Here is a 16,747-nt window from a genome sequence, read left to right as displayed (position 1 = left end):
ACATGGAAGATAAAAGAGGAGAGGAGAAGAGACGAGAAGAGAGGAGAGGAGAGGATAGGATAGGAGAGGAGAGGAGAGGAGAGGAGAGGAGAGGAGAGGAGAGGAGAGGAGAGGAGCGACTGCTCAGAGCAGCTCTGGGGAATCCTTCAGGCAGCCAGACGGAACGAACCTGCAGAGCCACAGCCCTGCCTGGCACAGGATCCCCTTCCTCACCAGCACAGACCTCTGACCGCAGCTCTGGGGAACCCTCCAGGAACCAGGAACACCGCGGTGCAGCCCCCCCTCCTGCCCCACAGCCCTTACCAGCTCCTTCCGTCGGCACGGCGTGGGGCTGCGGCTGGAGGCTGGGCTCTCGGGGACATCCTGGGCCGGGGGGGGGCGGCTGCCAGGGCTGCTGGGCTCCGAGGGGGGGTCCTGAGGAGAAAAGGGGTCTTTGTGGGGCAGGAACTGCAGCCCCTCCATGCCGGAGGGGGAGGATTTGGAGGCAAGGCCACCCGTCAGCTCTCGCTCCCCTATAAGCCTTCAATTAGGGCTGTGATTTTTATCACCACAATTACAGCACCGAGCAGTTTTTAATGTGCCGCTCTCCGCAGAACTCCCGGCTGAGGTTCCTTTCTGTGTTTTCTTGGGAAGTGACAGGAGGGGGAGGAAAAGAAAATAAAAAAAAAGAACAAAACGCTGCGTGTGCTGTCCATCCCCAGAGCCTCCATGGGAAAAACAAAAGGGACGTCCCCAAAAATACCCCCTGAGCTGCGCCAAGAGAGCAGCGCGAGTGTGAGGCGTCCGGTTGAGTGCTGGGGAAGGCGAGCAGAGGGGCTGCGCTCTCCTCCCCATATGGGATGCTGTGGGAGAGGAGCCGATGTGGGGCTGGAGGGCAGAGGGATGAGGCACAGCCCTTCAGCCATGCTCAGAACCAACCCCAGCTGTGCCAGCATCCCGCTGCACTGGGCCCCAGCACAGCAGCCCAATGAACCCCAAACCCTGCAGCCGGAGCCCTGCACCAGCTGGGAGCAGAGCACGGCACCCTGCAGGCAGCCAGGGCTCACCTCATCCACCACCAGGTTGTCGTCACTCTTGTCCCCGTCGCTGTCCTGCGCGATGGGAGAAATGCTTTGGTCAGGGCCCAAGGAAGAGGCCGCACCAGGCTCAGCTCTCTGCCCTGCACGTCCCTTCTGGCAGACCCCACGGGCAGCTCTGCCCCCCCATCTCCGTGGGGCTTTTCAGCTCGTCTCCTTGCAGGATTCCTGCCCCACACCCAGCAGCCCCACACTCACGTAACGCCCAGGCGGCTCCTTCTCCTCCTGGCTCCGCTTCAGCCCCATCTCCTCATCAGCAGGGCTCTCTGGAGATGCTGACACGCTCTGAGCAGATGACAGGAGGTGAGGGCAGGCAGCCGGCCCTGTGCCCCCCCACCTCCCCCCATCTCCTCCCACATTCCCACCTTTCAGCCCAAACCCACCCGCTCTGTTCCAACAGGGCCGTCCCTGGGGGCAGCTGCCCCACTGCAAAGCAGACGATCCATCTCACAGCACCCCAACCCAGCACAGCCCCCCGCTGTCCTCACACCCCCAAGGCACCGCTTACCCGGCTGGGGCTGCGCTCTGGAGCACAGGCAGGGCAGGCAGGTCAGCAGGGCAGGACAGGGAAGAGAAAGGGGCTGTCAGTGCAATGCCCATGGGGGGGGAGAGGGGGCACAGTGGGACAGAAGGGAGGCTGTGCTCAGTTTCCCACCTCGCTTCTGCCCCACATTCCCTCCTGCACACCTACGCCTCCCACCACAGCCTCGTGGCCATCAAGATTTTCCTTCAAGTCTCAACTTTAGGCAACAGATCCTCATCGGGGTGAACCCTTGCAGTAAGCAGGGTGGGGAGGGGGGGGGGTCTCAGGTCCACCCTCAGAGGGGGGCACAGGGGTGCAGAGGACCCAGGTGTGCACACAGCCAGGCACACAGCCCATGCTCTTGGGAGCCATCGCTGCAAGACAGCCACTCCCTCAGCCAAAAACAGAGCCAGCCTGGCAGGGCTGCAGATGTTTAAGGAGCTGGCAGCGTGCACAGCAGGCAGCAGGGCTGCCCCCAGCGTGCCTGGGATGTGGCTCAGCAGCAGAAGGGTTAATGCAGCTGTTCTCCATCCCTCACCTCTGCTCTCCTGCGCTGCTTTCTCCTCCTTGGCTGCCAGCTGTGACTGTGCCATCAGTGCCCCCGACAGGGCCAGCAGCCCCGCGGCCCCCCCCAGGCAGGCTGTGCACACCAGAGGGGTGGGGGGTCAGTGGCAGCTGGGGGGGCTGATGGGAGAGGTGCTGCAGCTGCTGCTGCTGGAGGGGGAGAGAAAGCAAACGGTCGTCAATGAGAGGAGGAGGCAGCAGGGCAAGATGCAGCAGGATGAGATGCGAGGAAGGAGCAGTCGGACAGGGGGGGGCTCTGTGAACACCAGCCAGCAGCAAACCCCCCTGCTGGAGCTCAGGGCTGGGCTCACTAAGCAATGAAGACCCCCCTCCGCCCTCCCCACTGCACACAGTGCGACTCACCCCCACGATGCTGTTGAGCTCTCCCATGGTGACCTGCTTGGCCCGCTCCACTGCCTGCAGGACCTGCTGCTGGTGCTGAGAGCAGGGCGATCAGCAGCGCTCCAAACCTCTCCCACCCCTCCAGCCTTGTTCTCTCCCCCCGACTCCCCCCTCTGCTCAGCATGGCACCACTTTGCCCTTTCCCAGCACATCCCCAGCTCACCTCCTGCGTCAGGAAAGGCACAATCTGGGCACAGATGGCACTCAGCCTCTTGACAATCTCTGCCTGGAAGAGGAGGTGGGGATCAGCCCCGCGGCTCTGCCCCCCATCCCTGTCCCCCATCCTCTACCCCCCAGCACAGCACCCGGTGTTTCCTCCCCACGGAAAGGCAGAAACCCCCAGAAACCCAGAAACCTCCCACCTCCACCCCAACCCCCCATCAGCTCCAGATACCCCATGATCACACACACAGCCAGGGGCCGACCCTCAGCACCCGTCCCTCAGTCACCCCCTGGGGACAATCCCACCGGGGTTAGGGGAGCACATGGGGCCGTGCCGCAGGGCTCTGCCAGGTTCCCCTGCTAACAAAAGGAGCAAAGGCAGAGGGGCTGAGCCAGCTGGAGGAGGATGGCAGTTGACTTGCCACTTTGTCAGGCATAGGTCCAAACTAATTTCCCTGGCACAAAGCCCGCGATGACTGGATTGATAAATCTGAAGAGGGAAAGCAAATTAACGCTGGAACAAAAGGGGAAGTGGGGAAGGGTGAAAACACTCCTCTGTGTTCGGGAAAAGGGAAGAAAGAGGAGAGGAAAAAAAATTAAGAAGAAAGCAGATATAAAAGGAAGATAATCTGGGCTTCAGCTCTCACTGTTTCCTGGGGCCACAGGGGGGACTTGGGGGTGGTGGGGTGTCTCTGCTCAGCCCCACAGCTGCCAGACCCCAGTGCAGGAACCCTGAGGGATGTGGGGAGGAGGGAGGTGATGTCCCACCCCGCTCACCTGTTTGTGCATCTCGATGTTCAGCCCGTAGGACATCTCATAGTACTGCAAAGAAATCACAGCGCGGCCACGTCGGGAGCTGCTGCCCCATTCCCTGCCCACTGCTGTGGGTCCCGGAGCAGCGTGGGTTCCAACTCAATGGGTCAATTCTGTGGGGCAGCTCCCATCCAGAGGGGGCTGTGGCATCCAGGGGAGGGGGCTGCAAGCTTTTTGGATGGGATGCAGCGAGTCTCACAGAGGTGCAGAATGAGAAGGAATGATGCTCCCATCCCATCCCCCTCCTTGACACAGAGGAGGCCCTCCAGCCCCACAGCTCCTGGGGGGCTCCCAGCACCCACCCAGGGCGCAGGAGGGGGGCTCCCAAGAGGCCAAATAAAAGGGAATAAATAAAATTAAGAGACAAACTCACGGCATCAACTCCCACCTGACTCCCAGCCTTCAGCGCAGGGTCCCGCGGTGGGGAGGGGCTGGGATTGAGGTCGTGAAGGGGAACCGGGGGGGGGGGGGGCTTCGGCGCGGCGGGGGGGGGCGCACCATGACATAATGCCGCTGCATCTCGGTCTTCTCGCTCAGCAGCTTCTCGCACTCCAGCTTCAGGCTGCGGAGCGGAGCGGCGGTCCTCAGTGGGGGGGCGGAGGGGAGGGGGGGGGACCCGAAACCCACAGCGGCGTCACCGCCGTTCCCTACGCCCCACACCCGGCTCAGCCCACGGAGGGGCAGCCAAGGGAACCCCGAGCCGCAGCCCCGCGCTCCGGAGCCCCGTCCACCTGTCGGCCCCTGCTTCCCCCCCACCTGTGGTACTGCGCCTGCAGGAACTGGAACTCCTCCTTGATCCGTTCGCAGATCTCCAAAACCGAGAACTTGAAGGGCTGCCCGGGCTGCGGGGACAGAGCACGGCGCCGTCAGCCGCACGGAGCTCCCGGGACGGCCCCGCTAAAGCCCGGCACTCACCGGGTGCCGCCCCTGCGGGAACATCCCCGCACCGCCCGCTCCCCGTAGGGGCACCGCGGCTCCGCTCCGTTCCGGTGGGGCGGATCACGTGACCGGACCGGGGCAGCCCGCGGAATCCCCACGGGGACAGCCCGGCGGGGGCGCGCCACGGGGCGGCGGGGAACGATTTAAGGTGGCGCGACCCCGCCGGCCCCGGAACGCGCCGGTACCGGAGGCTGCGGGAGTCCCGAGTGCCGCTCCACCTTAAGCAACCTCACGGCCCGCCGCGGCGGGGGCCGCGCAAGCTATTGGCTGCCGCCGCCAGAGCGCCAGCCAATCGTCGAGCTCAGCTCCCACATGGGTTCGTGACGTCGCGACCAATCGCGGCGGGCGGGGCGCCGCGGGGGCCGATGGGAGTTGTAGGCCGCCCGTCCTCCACGTGCCGCCCGCTGACCCCGCCCGGGGCGCGCACCGCCCGCCACCCCCGCAGCGCCACCGCGGCCGGGGCTCCGCTCAGCCCGGGGACAACGCGGCTCCGCAACGGCCGCACTGGGAGCGGTCAGCGCGAGGGGAGCGGGAGGGCGGACCATAGGCCCACCAGGCCTTGCGGCGGCCGCCGGCTGCCACTCAAAGTAACGTGGGGCGGTGGAGGAGTGTCGGTACCCCCCCCCCGGCCCCGCTGCCCGCAGAGACCCGGGAGCTGCGGGTGGGGGAGGGGAGGGCGGGTATCGGCATCTACATCGTAACGGGGGGTTAAAAGACATGTGGCAGGCGGGGGATGTGGGGCAGCGGCCGTAGGGGAGGGGATGGGGGGCAGGGGGCTGGAAACACAGGGCAGCAGCCATAGGGAAGGGAATATGGGGCAGGGAATGCAGAGGTGGAGATACAGGGATGGGGATATGGGGCTGGAGATACAGGGATCGGGATATAGGGCAGGAGACGTAGGGAAGGGGGTATGAGGCAATGAAGTGGGACTGCAGCCATAAAAGAAGGGATATGGGGCTGGAGATATAGGGAAGGGGATGTGGGGCTGGAGATATAGGGATGGGGATATGGGGCAAGGAAGTGGGGTTGGAGCCCTAGAAGAGGGGATATGAGGCTTGGAGACTTGGGGCTAGAGAAATGGAGAAGGGGATCTAGGGCAGGGGATGTGGGGCTGGAGACATAGAGAGGATGTGGGGCAGAGCTCTGGTGACACAAGGCAGCAGCCATAGGGAAGGGAATGTGAGACTGGGGACAGGGAAGGGGATATGGGGCTGGAGATATGGGGTGGGGATATAGGGCTGGAGACAGAAGGAAGGGGATATTGGGCAAGGAAGTGGGGCTGGAAGAGGGGATATGGAGCTGGGGATTTAGGGCTGGAGGCTGGGAAGGGAATGTGGGGCAGGGGACCTGGGGCTGGAAACATAGGGAAAGGGGCATGGGGTACGTGGGGCTGGGAGCTGGAGACATAGGACAGAAGACACAGGGAAGGGTACGTGGGGAAGTGGACACTGGCGGGGGACATGGGGCAGGGGACACGGGACTGGAGCAGACATAGGGAAGGGAATATGGGAAAGTGGGACTGGAGACATAGGGAAGGGGACGTGGGGAAGGGGATGTAGGACAGAGGGCAGCAGACATAAGAAGGGGAAGAGGACACTGCAGGCAACGTGGGACTGGAGACATAGGGCAGGGCATGTGGGGAAGGGGCACGGGGCAGCACGCACAGGGAAGGGGGCTTGGAGAGGAGGACAAGGGGCAGAGGACATCAGGGCAGGGAACGTGGGGCCACAGACACGGGGAAGAGGATGTGGGGAAAGTAACACAGGGCTGGGGGAGCCGCAGGGGGGGGCGGGCGTTGAGTTCCCCCCACAGCAGGGAAAATGGGCAGAGCAGCCTGAGGAGGTTTGTGGCCACGCAGTGGAGGTGCAAAACTGGGATCACCCAAGCGAAGATTTGGGTTTTTCCCTGCATGGCCTCACACCCGTTGTGTTTGCTGGACCCGTGGACACCTTGTCACCGCGTGGCTGTGGGCTGGGGGGGGGCACAGAGGGGTGTGGGAGCCCTGTGAGCAGCCCAGCAGCTGACAGCCCCCATCGCTGGCGCTGCCTTCGATCCGTGTGTTGGCTCCTGTTTGCACTTACCGGCTCTGAGTGGTTTTTAATTATTGATGCCTCTTTTAGCTTTTATCTTGTGCTCGCTGCAGCCAGGAAGGGCTTGGCGTTCCTGCATTAGTGATGAATTGGGAAGGAGGCCCTGCTCCACCGCGCTGCAAAGCATTCCTGGCTTGCAGGCTTGTGCCATTGTTTCAAGCAAAGCTGTGCTGAAAAATGAAGAGGTTGGGAGCCAGGAGGGGGGAAGCGATGGAGGCAATCCCCGCTGTTCCCACAGCGATGCAGGGGAGGAGGAAACGGCGGGGGATGGCAAAAAATAAAGCGAGGAAACCTGCCTGACCCAGCGAGGAACTGGCAGCCACTCACCTCGCCGGGGAGGAAAGATGCCATTTTGTCACCTCTCCAGCGACAGGCAGGTGGCCGGGGGGGGGGGGGGGGGGAGGGCCGCGGGGGCCCACCAAGTGCTGCAGGCAGGAATCGATGTCAGGTCAGGGCTGGAGGCTCTGTGGGCTGCACATGGGCTCCCCGTCCCCCCCAGACAAGCCGCAGCTCTGTGGAGCTGTTCCAAGGAGCCCTGTGCCAGCAGCGCTGGCTCGCGGCCTCTCTGCCCGCATGGCTCTCCCACTCTCGTACCACATCCTCAGGAGCGGTTTGTCTGCCAGGAGAAGGTCTTCAATCATCACAGATCAGCAGCACTTTGGGGACCCCGTGTCGCTCGCCGCCCGCGTGCCTCCAACCTCTCCTGCCAGGGCAGGATGGGCTGGCAGCTCTGCGCTGGGAGTTACGAGGCAAAGCAGCCCGTCTGGACACAGCAAGGCTGCTTCCTCCGGTCTGCAGCTACGAGGAGAGTCAGAAGGGGATTTCTAACCTTTTTTTAACCCTCTTTTTTTTTTAATTTGAGCCCAACTCTAGCAAGATTCCCCACGGAACGGGGAGATCGGAAACAAACCCAACGCAGGGAACCGCAACGCTGCCTGGTCTGGGGGGGGGGGAGCCCCAGAGAAATGCCTTGAGTGCAAAGCCAGCGTGCTCCGGGAGCAGAGCACAAGATCCAGCATCTGCTGGGAGGTGCGGGGGATTTGGAGAGCCTGAGAGCTCTGTCTGTGTGCTTTGAAGCAGGTCAGCCTCCCGCGGGGAGCAAGGAAGTGCCAGCAGCCCGGCCGGGAGCGGCTCGCAGCCCGCCGGCAGCCAGGGATGCTCAGCCAGCAGCCTCGTGGTTTGTTCGACCCTTTGCCCACCGAACCGAAGCTGCTAATTAGCTCTAACAACAGGGACGTCTGTTCCTCTGAAGTCTCCGGCCTGAAAACGCCCCAGACCAATTTCTCCTAAATCCTCCTCCCCTCGCACATCCATCAGGAATAACATCCACTTACCGTGCTCCCTGCCCCCAGGCTGAGTCTGAACCGCTGACCTCGAGGTGAAAGCGCTTGAAAAGCTTCGGCCCTCCCCGCAGCCAGCAGCGCTCCCAGCGGGATTTTCAGCAGCGCTTACGGAGCACAGGGACTTTTAGGGACTTTTAGGGACTTTTAGCAACCACCGTTCGGCGGCAGCCCCCCGGCCCGGAGCCACGCCGCCCTTTCACACGGGAAACCCCCTGCCCAGCTCTGGCCGTGCCCTGGGAGCGGCAGTGGGACCTGGGGTCAGGCTGCAGCTACCCGTGCTGCTCTCAGCTCAGCCCACGCAGCGCTGGGGGAACGCCGGGCTTCAGCCCCGTCCTTGGGCTCGGGTAGAGAGAGCGCTGCCTCGTCATCTGTGGGCTCACGGCGCTCTGGGCTCTGAGACCCCTAAAGGCCCACGGCCCCATAAGCCACCTGATGCTGCCCGCAGCCCCATCACCCACCAAAGGCTGCAGGACCTGTCGTTCACCAGGGCCGCATAACCCAACCAAGGCCCCATAACCCACCCAAGGCTCTGTGACCCCACCTGATGCCCAGGAGCTGTGACCCCCCCCCCCCCGAGCCCTATAACCCACCTGATGCCCAGTAACCCACCCAAGACCCACAGCCCCATAACCCACCAAGGGCTGATGGCCCCATAATCTACCAGGACCTGCAACCCAAATGAAGACCAGATCCCTGCAATCCAGCCGAGGTCCTGGGTCCCATAGCCTACCCAAGGCTCTGTAACCCCACCAAGGCCCACAGCCCCATAACCCACCTGATGCCCTGTAACCTGCCCACAGCCCCATAATCCATCAAAGACAGCAGACCTTGTAATCTACCCAAGGCCCAGGACCCCATAACTCACCCAGGGCCCTGTAACCCCACTGAGGTCCATGGCCCCATAACCCATCGACTGCAGGTCCTGCAACCCACCCAAGGCCCCATAACCCAGCCAAGGCCCAAGGCACTGTAAACCCCAAGACCCCCCAACCCCCCAGCGCCCCACAACCCCCATAGGCTGCAGACCCTGTAACCCCATCGAAACCCACAGCTCCACGCCCCATATGGGACTGCAGGCCCTGTAACCCAGCAGAGCCTTCTAACCCACCCCAAGACCACATAACCACCCCATGGCCCTGCAGCCCCCCAGCACCCCATAACCCACAGGCCCACAACCCCACTGAGCCTCAGGCTTCCATCCAGATCCCATATACCGGCGCCCCCCGCCCCCCCCCCCCCGCGGGGGGGGGGGGGGCGGAGCGCGGGGGGGGGCGCCTCAGCCCCCTTCCCCAGGGGAAGGAAATTCTCCCACTCCAGCTGGCCTGGGAGATACCAGAGGAAGATGTTATCAGGACAGGCTCGCTAACCAGAGGACGGCTCTAATTATTAAGAGCCAATTCTATTACAGCCATCACAGCCCTGAGGCAATGGGGGGCCATGCCCTCCTGAGGGCCCCCCCCCTGACAGCATTTCTAAGCAAGAAAACAGGCAGCACGTCACCATCTTAACCAACCTTCTTATTTCTTTATTTGAAAGGCACAGCTTGTACGTCCTTGATACAGCATTTTCAGTTCCTCTTATTATAGGTCAAGTGATTAAACACAAAAAGCAAAACGAGATCTGTCTAAAGGACTATATACAAACACCAGATTATTATTTAGTTTTATTCTTCTTTCGTCGTCATCGTCGTTCCATTTTTTGTATTATTATTATTATTTCTTTTTGTTTTGTAGACACGCTAGCGCACGGAGATAAGAACAGAGAAAGCTGCTGTATCCTCTACAGGGGGGCGTGGGGAGGGGACCGGGGGGCTCCCAGGCACCCGAATGCCCCCCAGCCACCCCCAAGCTCCCAGCCCCCCCAGCAGTGTTCTGCCAAGGGGGGCGGGCAGCAGGACCCCCCCCCAGCCCGAGAAAACCCGGCTGGACACATGGAACTGCGGCGGTTGCTGCGGGACTGGTTAAAAACAGAGACATGCAGAACAGCGAGGAGCCGGAGAGGCGAGAGGGGTTGGGGGGGGGGGGGGCTTTTGGGGGGAGGGGGAGGAGGGGGGGTCGTTGGGGCAGGGAGTTGTGCAGAAACCTGTAGGACCGAGGGTCGTCGTTAAATACCGAGGGGAGCAGTGGGTGCAGCGCCCCCAGAACAGAGCCGGGCTGGGGGGCACAGAGCGGCTGCCACGGCGCTGCCCTGGGGCGCTGCTGCCCTGCGGCTGCTGCGTCTGGCACGGACGTCCCCCCACACCCAGCAGCCCCGACCCCTTCACTCTAATCTGATTTCTCCCCATCGTCGTCTTGGTGGGCGTCCCCGTCGTGGCCGTTCTTGTCCTCCTTGGCCAGGTGAGCCTGGGAGCCCAAGGCCGAGAGCGAGAGGAGGCCGGAGCCGGCGCTGACGGCGGGGAGGGATGGGGGCTGCAGCCCCACGGGCAGCGGAGTCAGAGGCAGCGCCAGGGCTTGGAGCTGCGAGAGCTGGTGGGCTTGGAGCTGCTGCTGTAGGGAACGAGGGGCGGGTGGGGGTGGGAGGGGGCAGCTGTCACTGCAAGGGCACCTGAGCCCCCTCCCCCAGCCCCAAAGCCCGGCTGCCCCCTTGGGAGCACCCACAGAGCACCCAGCCCCGGCGGCCCCCCAGCGCGTCCCCTGTGGAACGCAGCCCCCCAGCCCACAGGATGCCTGGCCTCGGCTGCTGGCACGTTCCGAGGATGCGGTTAAACCCCTCTCAGCCTTGACTAGGAACAGATGGTGTTTTCACAGCAAAGAGCTGCTGCAGCTCCTGCCCCAAACCAAAGCCTCTCTCCTTTTATGCTCTGCGGGGCAGAGCACAGCCTGCGCTCCCTTGTACAGCCAAGCAATGCTCCAGCGAGCCTGGACAGAACCAGCAGGGCCATCCCAGCACCCACAGCCCACCCCGGCCCCCTGGGCGCACCTTCAGCTCTGCCAACACAGGCACTGACCCCGTCCCCCCACACCCAAACTTAAACATGCACCACGTACACGGATGATGGAGTTCAGCTCCGGTGCCGTCACCTGCTTGGCTCGTTCAATGGCTCCCAGGACTTGCTGCTGGTGCTGGGATGGGGAAAAAGAGGAATCTGGCATCATTAAAGGCTTAAGGAAGGAGGACAGGGATGCAGCGCACACATCCACCCTCCTGCTCCATCCTTGTGGCCACACAGTCCCAGTCACTGTGCTCACCTCAAGGCGGGCTGCTCCTTCTACCCTGCCCAGCCCTGACATGGCACCAGACCCCCCAAAAAGCAAAAACAAATCAAGCCTCGGAAATCAGAAGCTCTTGGGCAGCTCCCCAGCCCCTGGGATGTGCCCCAGGCTCCAACCTGGAAGGTGCTGCTGCGGATGAGCCTTGCACACCTCCAGACAGAGGCAGGAAAAAGAGCTGTGCTGAGCGCTTAAAACAAATAACGGATGGCTGCATTCGCTCCCGTGAGAGCACGAGGTCTCCCAGCACCAGGCCTGAGCACCTCGTTGCTGCCAGCAGTGTTTTCTTTCTGTCTTGGCAGAAGGACAGGGCCAGGGAGGGGGAACGTGTCGCATTAAGAAGCAAAGGGTTTAGCTGGGGCTTAGTTATCAGCCACCGCTGATCTGCTCAGCAAGCCACTTTGCCTTCCCCCAGAGCAGGTGGGCAGCAGCAGCATGGCCTGCCCCCCCCCCCAAAGCTTATCCAGGCCCCAAAATGCAGCCCCCCACCCCACAGCCCCTGAACAGCCACCCCAGGGCTCAGCCTGAGGGGCAGCACAAGGACAGACATCACGCTGAGGGGGCTTCAGCAGCTCCCCCCTTCTCCTGAGCCCTCCCAATTAATTTCTCAGGGGAGTGGGAGGAGCCCATCAGCCACATTAATTAATGAGGCAGAGGAACCTGGTCTCCAGGAGCCATATGGAGGTATTTTTTAATGTTCAGCCATCCACCACTGCCTGCACTCGGTCAGAAGCAGCTGGGAGTCACGGGAGCAGGGTGAGAACAGAGCCCAGTTTGTCTGCAGCTGCCCCACAGAGGGGACAGACAGACAGACAGACCCACCAGTCCCAGCACAGCCTGGGGGCTGGGATGTGGGCTTCAACCTATCCTGAAGGGCTCGTCCCGCATGGAGCAGGCACGGGTGGAGAGGAAGCAGGGCACCAGCACCCCAGGGCTCCTTCGTGCCAGAGCCTCCGAGCCGGGTGCTGAGGCAGTTACCTCCTGTGAAAGGTAGGGCAGAACCTGTGCACAGATCCCATTGAGCCTCTTGACGATTTCAGCCTGGAGAGGGGAAGGAAAAAAACAAACAACAGAGAGGAATGGCGTGAGGGGATCCCACAGCACCCATCCTGAGCACGGCCTGCAGCAAGAACACGCGTGCTGGAGGGAGCCCAGTGTGAGTGGGGGGACACCTCAGCCCCCAGATGCTGAAATAAATCAGAGCTGCTGACAGCAAGGAGCGAGTTCTCAATATTCTCTTCCCTCTCAGGGTCTCCAGTGTTCATTTAATGAAGTTGGGAGCAACCAGAGAGAAAATTTATTACAGACCTGGGTGGGGATGTGCAGAATTACATCCCCCGTGCAGATACAGGTGGGCTGTGGCTGTGACCCTCACTTTGCTGGGATCCTCAGCCCCCCCCCGTTACCCCCACAGGCTGACGCAGAGCACAGGGCTGGGGGCAGCTCCTGCATCAGAAGCAGGCAGCAAATTTGGGGTGCATTAAGGCTTTTTGGCTGGGGAAGAGCAGAGCAGCCAGAGTTCTGCAGCTTACCCTCTAACAGCCCAAAGGAATAGGGGAAAGAGAGACCCAGGGGGTTTGGCAAGCGCTGCCATGGGCTGGGAGATGGCAGTGAGGAGCCGTGGCCCAAATCCTGCAGCTTGGCCAAAAGATTTCCCTCCCAAGGTGATGGGATCGGAGGCTCTGAGTGCATTTGCAGGGAGCAGAATGGTTCTAAGAGGCTTTGAGCCAAGCTGGGACACACGCAGATGACTGCGACCAAGAGCTAAAGGAGCTCACATTGTTAACAGCACAGGTAATTAGCCACTGAGATACTGAACAGCTGAACCACCAGCGAGGGGAACCAACAAACTCAGCCAGGCTGCAGCAGAGCTTCTACCACTGACTGCATCTGTGGGCTGGGGGACAGGATGACCCCCTTCACCAGCCCAGGCAGGTGTGCAGCCAGAGCCAAAGCACCCCCAGGTGGATCCCACCTTCCAGAAGGGTTTGTAAAGGCAGTTCTTTGCCAGGATGATGGATTTTTTTTTTTTCCCTCCCAGCAAGAAAAGATGTTTTTATAAGGTCAAAGGGTGGAAAAAATGTGAAGGTCCTCCCCCACGCCAGAGCTGGCGATCCCCAAAGCAGCGCTGACGTTTGACATCCTGAAATACCACCGAAGGGACAGAGGGCACAGCACGCAGCCCGCCCTCCCCCTCCCCGTACCTGTTTGTGCATTTCAATATTCAGCCCGTAGGACATCTCGTAATACTGCAGAGAGGGAAGAAGAGAACAAACAGACAGAATCAGGACTCCAGCAGGCAAAGAAACCCCCCTCCATCCGTGCCTTCCTCCTGCCCGCAGCTTGCTCCAGCCCAGGTGGGACCTCAAACAACCCAGAGCCACTCAGCACCTTCGCAGAGCCCCGGCACGGCGCTGAGAGCTCAGTGCTCTGCAGATCCCCGCTGGGAAGAGGCACAGCCCGGCTCTGTTTGCTGGGCCTGGCCCATCTCCTAATGCCCGCGTGGCTGCTCCAGCAGCAAATGGAAGGGCTCAGCACTGGGCCCCAGCTGCACGCAGCTCCAGCTGTTTGGGAAGGAGCTGCACGAAACGCACACGCAAAACCCACCCCCCTCACACACACCAGCAACAGGCAGCTCCAGTGCGAGCTATTGGCAGGAGAAGTCGATTCCTGACCCGTCCAAGAGCTGCTCTTAAGGCTGATTCGAGCACTTCAGAAATCTCCTTATCTTTCCTCCTCTCAGTTCTTCCAAAGGGGGAAAGAAGATCCACGTCTGCGCTCGCTTCCTTCTGAGACGAGCAGATTGCTGCTGCTTTGGTCTCAACCGCGTTGCTCTGCCTGCTCCCACATCACTGCTTCTCTGCATCCTGCAGCCCGAGTGGGAAGCAGGAGCACCACGCTGCTCACCAGGGCTTGCTCAAGAAGCAGAGCAGCTCTGCACACACACAGGAGCTCCCTGCATGCTGGGCAGGACCCTGCGGTGCCCAGATCACCAATTCTGGTGGTAGGAAAGGTTAAAAAATGACCACCAGGCCTCCAGGTTTGGCTGTGTGAGCATCCATGCTGCACGGAGCAAGAATTTATCGGTGAGAAAAAGGCAGAATGAAGCAGGGGGCTCCTCCATGCACTGAGCAGCTCTGTGCCAGGCGTGCTGGGCTCGGGGATGGGACCCACAGATGGCTCAGGAGGACGGGAAGGCTCCACCGTGCCTGGGTTTCTATTTTTCCATCGATTTCCGCATCCCCCCGCTTCCTGCCGGGCAGCACAAGCACCAGCCCCTCTTTATGGACACTACAACATCCCATGAAAGCAGCTCTTTCCTGGCAGATTCCTCCTCAGGATCCCAGCAGGGCACCAACTCCACAATCCCTCCACCCCAAATGCACCCCAGCGACCCAGCACACAGGGCCCAGGGCGCGAGCAGCTCCGTGTGCAGGAGCCCAGCAGCAGCAGCAGCAGCAGCACCTGCTCCCCACCCGTGCCACCCACACTCTGCCCCAGCAGCTCCTCACCATGACGTAGTGACGCTGCATCTCCGATTTCTCGCTGGCGAGTTTGTCGCATTCCAACTTCAAGCTGGAAAGGCAGAAAGAAGTGAGAGAACCAGGAGGGCAGCGGGTCGCATCCTGCGGGGTCCATCCCTGCCTGCTGCGTGACCCCGTGCAGCTCAGCGACCGGCCAGAACCTTTTTAGGGGAAGCCCAGTGCAAGCCTCCAGAATGATGGCTTTTCCCCTTTCCTTTGGGTTCTTTGCACCCTTAAGAGCAGACGTGCTGCTCGCTGTGCTTTACGCTGCTCCCCAGCCCGGCAGCTGCAACCAGCATGTGCTGTGGTTTTATGTTTCAAACGAGAAACAGCTTCATCTCCACCAAACCTGCTGCTCCGTGAGCAGATCGGGTCCTGCAGCACAGAGGGGGGGTCAGGGCACAATGCTGCACGATGCTGAGCCCGGGGGGGGTGGGAGCAACGGGGCACAGAGCAATGGTTTGGTGCATGCGTGCAGCTCAAAAGCAAACAGCAAGAGAGCCCATCAGCAGCCAGCTTTTGGGTCAGCAGAAGCCATTCCGCAGGCGGAAAAGCGGAAGCATTTGGCTTTAAGTGCTCCCTGCAGCATTCGTGATCCAAGAATGGCAGCCAGCAGGGAGAGGGGAGGAAAACTCCCAGCGAGAGGCGGGAGGGCTGGAAGAGCTGCACACGGGAGGGCTGGCAAAGCCGTGCACAGCGCTGGCTGAGCCGCGCATGGGGGGAAGACCTGGCTGGGGGTGGGGGTGGAAGGAAGAGCGTTCTCTCCTTCCAGAATCCCATCTTTCGGGGGTGGGCAGAGCGTTGCCCTGCCTGGATTGCAGCTTTTGGCCAACGCTGGGCCAGACTGCACGGCCGGGTCCCCTCCTGGTCCTCTGCCAAAGGCAGGCAGCAATGGGTGAACACCGGGCCTCCCCCCGGGATGCTCACGGCAGTCTTCCAGGTGGGACACGGAGGCGATAGCAGGCTGGAAAGGCTGCGCACGGGGGGGAAATCCAGGCTGGGAGGGGAGGGCAGAGCATTCTGCTGCACGGAGCCCATCTTTTGGCCACCGAGGGGCCACGCCGCGTCCCGCTCCGTGCAGGGAAGCGATGCCAAAGCGGACGATCCCAAGTCTGGGTGCACAGCGGACCCCCCCGGGATGCTGGGGGCGATTTCTGGAGGCGGTTACCCGACACGTACCTGTGATATTGGGCCTGCAGGAGCTGAAACTCGTCCTTGATGCGGTCGCACGAGTCGGAGGTGGTGAACTTGAGCTGCTGCGGCAGGTGAGAGGAGCCCTTGAACAACACACACAGCGCTGCACACCCAACGGGGGGCCCACAGCCCTGCCCACCCCCCAACCGGAGCCTGCCGCCACCGGGACCGCCGCCGCCCAAGGTCACCCGCACCCCCCGCTGCCGTCCCCGGTGGCTGCGGGCGGGGAGGAGGAGGAGGACGAGGAGGAGGAGGAGGCAGCTCCCGGTGCTCCCCCCATCCCTCCCTCTTTCCTTCCTTCCTTCTTTCCTTCCTTCCCTCCTTCCTTCTCCCGGTGCCGCCGTACCGAGTGTCGGCTTTGTGGAAACATCATGTCAGGCTGCAGCCCGGCTCACCGCACTCAGCGGTCCACCGCTCCACCGCACCGCTCCGTTCCCGGTTTGTTTGCTTTGCTTTTTTCCCCCCCCTTCCTCCTCCTCCTTCTTTTCCTCCGCCTTTGTCCGCGCCGGGCCCGGCCCCGCGGCCGCCCCGCGCCGCTCTGCCCCGAGCCGCCGCCTATTGTCTAATGGCGGCTGCGATCCGCTCCGTCCTGCGGCTGCTCGGCACCACCTGCCGCCCCGCCGCCGCCTCCCCGGGCCGGGCGGGCCCACGGCCGTCTCCGCCCCCGCCGCGATCCGGGCGGTGCGGGGCGCTGAGCCGCCCCCCCCCCCCCCCCCTTCCCCGTTCCTTCCTTCCTCCCTTTTCTTCCTTCCCACCCCCCGGCCGTGATGCTCGGCCGCTCGGACCGCGCTCCGTCGGACGTTCCCTGGCTTTGGGGTCTGCTCTGCGACGGAGAGCCCCGCACCTGCTGCGGGAGCGCCGCGGGATCGGAGAAAGGCTTAGAGTGGGGGGGACCTTAAAGATCGTCC

At 62.3% G+C, this 16,747-nt stretch overlaps 2 protein-coding genes across 7 annotated transcripts; both read right to left on the bottom strand.

Moving 5' to 3' along the window:
- Positions 1 to 84: 84 nt before the first annotated feature.
- On the bottom strand, positions 85 to 4,538 carry LOC122156493 (transducin-like enhancer protein 2). 3 transcript variants are annotated; one of them, XM_042811248.1, is made up of 11 exons: positions 4,456 to 4,538; positions 4,297 to 4,382; positions 4,039 to 4,102; positions 3,505 to 3,549; positions 2,729 to 2,791; positions 2,527 to 2,601; positions 2,138 to 2,313; positions 1,585 to 1,601; positions 1,275 to 1,361; positions 1,047 to 1,091; positions 85 to 414 (listed from the first exon to the last, which is right to left on the bottom strand). In XM_042811248.1, the coding sequence occupies exons 1-9, from the start codon at positions 4,477 to 4,479 to the stop codon at positions 1,330 to 1,332; spliced, it is 582 nt and encodes a 193-aa protein (XP_042667182.1). In that variant the 5' UTR covers positions 4,480 to 4,538; the 3' UTR covers positions 85 to 414; positions 1,047 to 1,091; positions 1,275 to 1,329. The 3 variants fall into 3 exon arrangements, with proteins under 3 accessions (XP_042667182.1, XP_042667181.1, XP_042667183.1); XM_042811247.1 differs by having other exon boundaries at positions 343 to 1,091; XM_042811249.1 differs by lacking the exon at positions 2,527 to 2,601 and having other exon boundaries at positions 343 to 1,091.
- A 4,878-nt stretch (positions 4,539 to 9,416) lies between these two features.
- Positions 9,417 to 16,341, bottom strand: LOC122156494 (TLE family member 5). 4 transcript variants are annotated; one of them, XM_042811251.1, is made up of 7 exons: positions 16,186 to 16,341; positions 15,825 to 15,922; positions 14,634 to 14,697; positions 13,326 to 13,370; positions 12,100 to 12,162; positions 10,900 to 10,974; positions 9,417 to 10,395 (listed from the first exon to the last, which is right to left on the bottom strand). In XM_042811251.1, exons 1-7 carry the CDS (start codon positions 16,210 to 16,212, stop codon positions 10,177 to 10,179), a joined length of 591 nt encoding a protein of 196 aa, XP_042667185.1. In that variant the 5' UTR covers positions 16,213 to 16,341; the 3' UTR covers positions 9,417 to 10,176. The 4 variants fall into 4 exon arrangements, with proteins under 4 accessions (XP_042667185.1, XP_042667187.1, XP_042667184.1 ...); XM_042811253.1 differs by having other exon boundaries at positions 9,417 to 10,398; positions 15,825 to 15,898; positions 16,186 to 16,340; XM_042811250.1 differs by having other exon boundaries at positions 9,417 to 10,398; positions 16,186 to 16,339.
- Positions 16,342 to 16,747: the final 406 nt, after the last annotated feature.

This window comes from Centrocercus urophasianus, unplaced genomic scaffold (assembly GCF_019232065.1).
Source record: "Centrocercus urophasianus isolate 14NV4802_14NV808 unplaced genomic scaffold, USGS_Curo_1.0 seq_1235, whole genome shotgun sequence".
NCBI classification, from domain to species: domain Eukaryota; kingdom Metazoa; phylum Chordata; class Aves; order Galliformes; family Phasianidae; genus Centrocercus; species Centrocercus urophasianus.
This window is presented reverse-complemented; position numbering and strand designations above follow the sequence as displayed.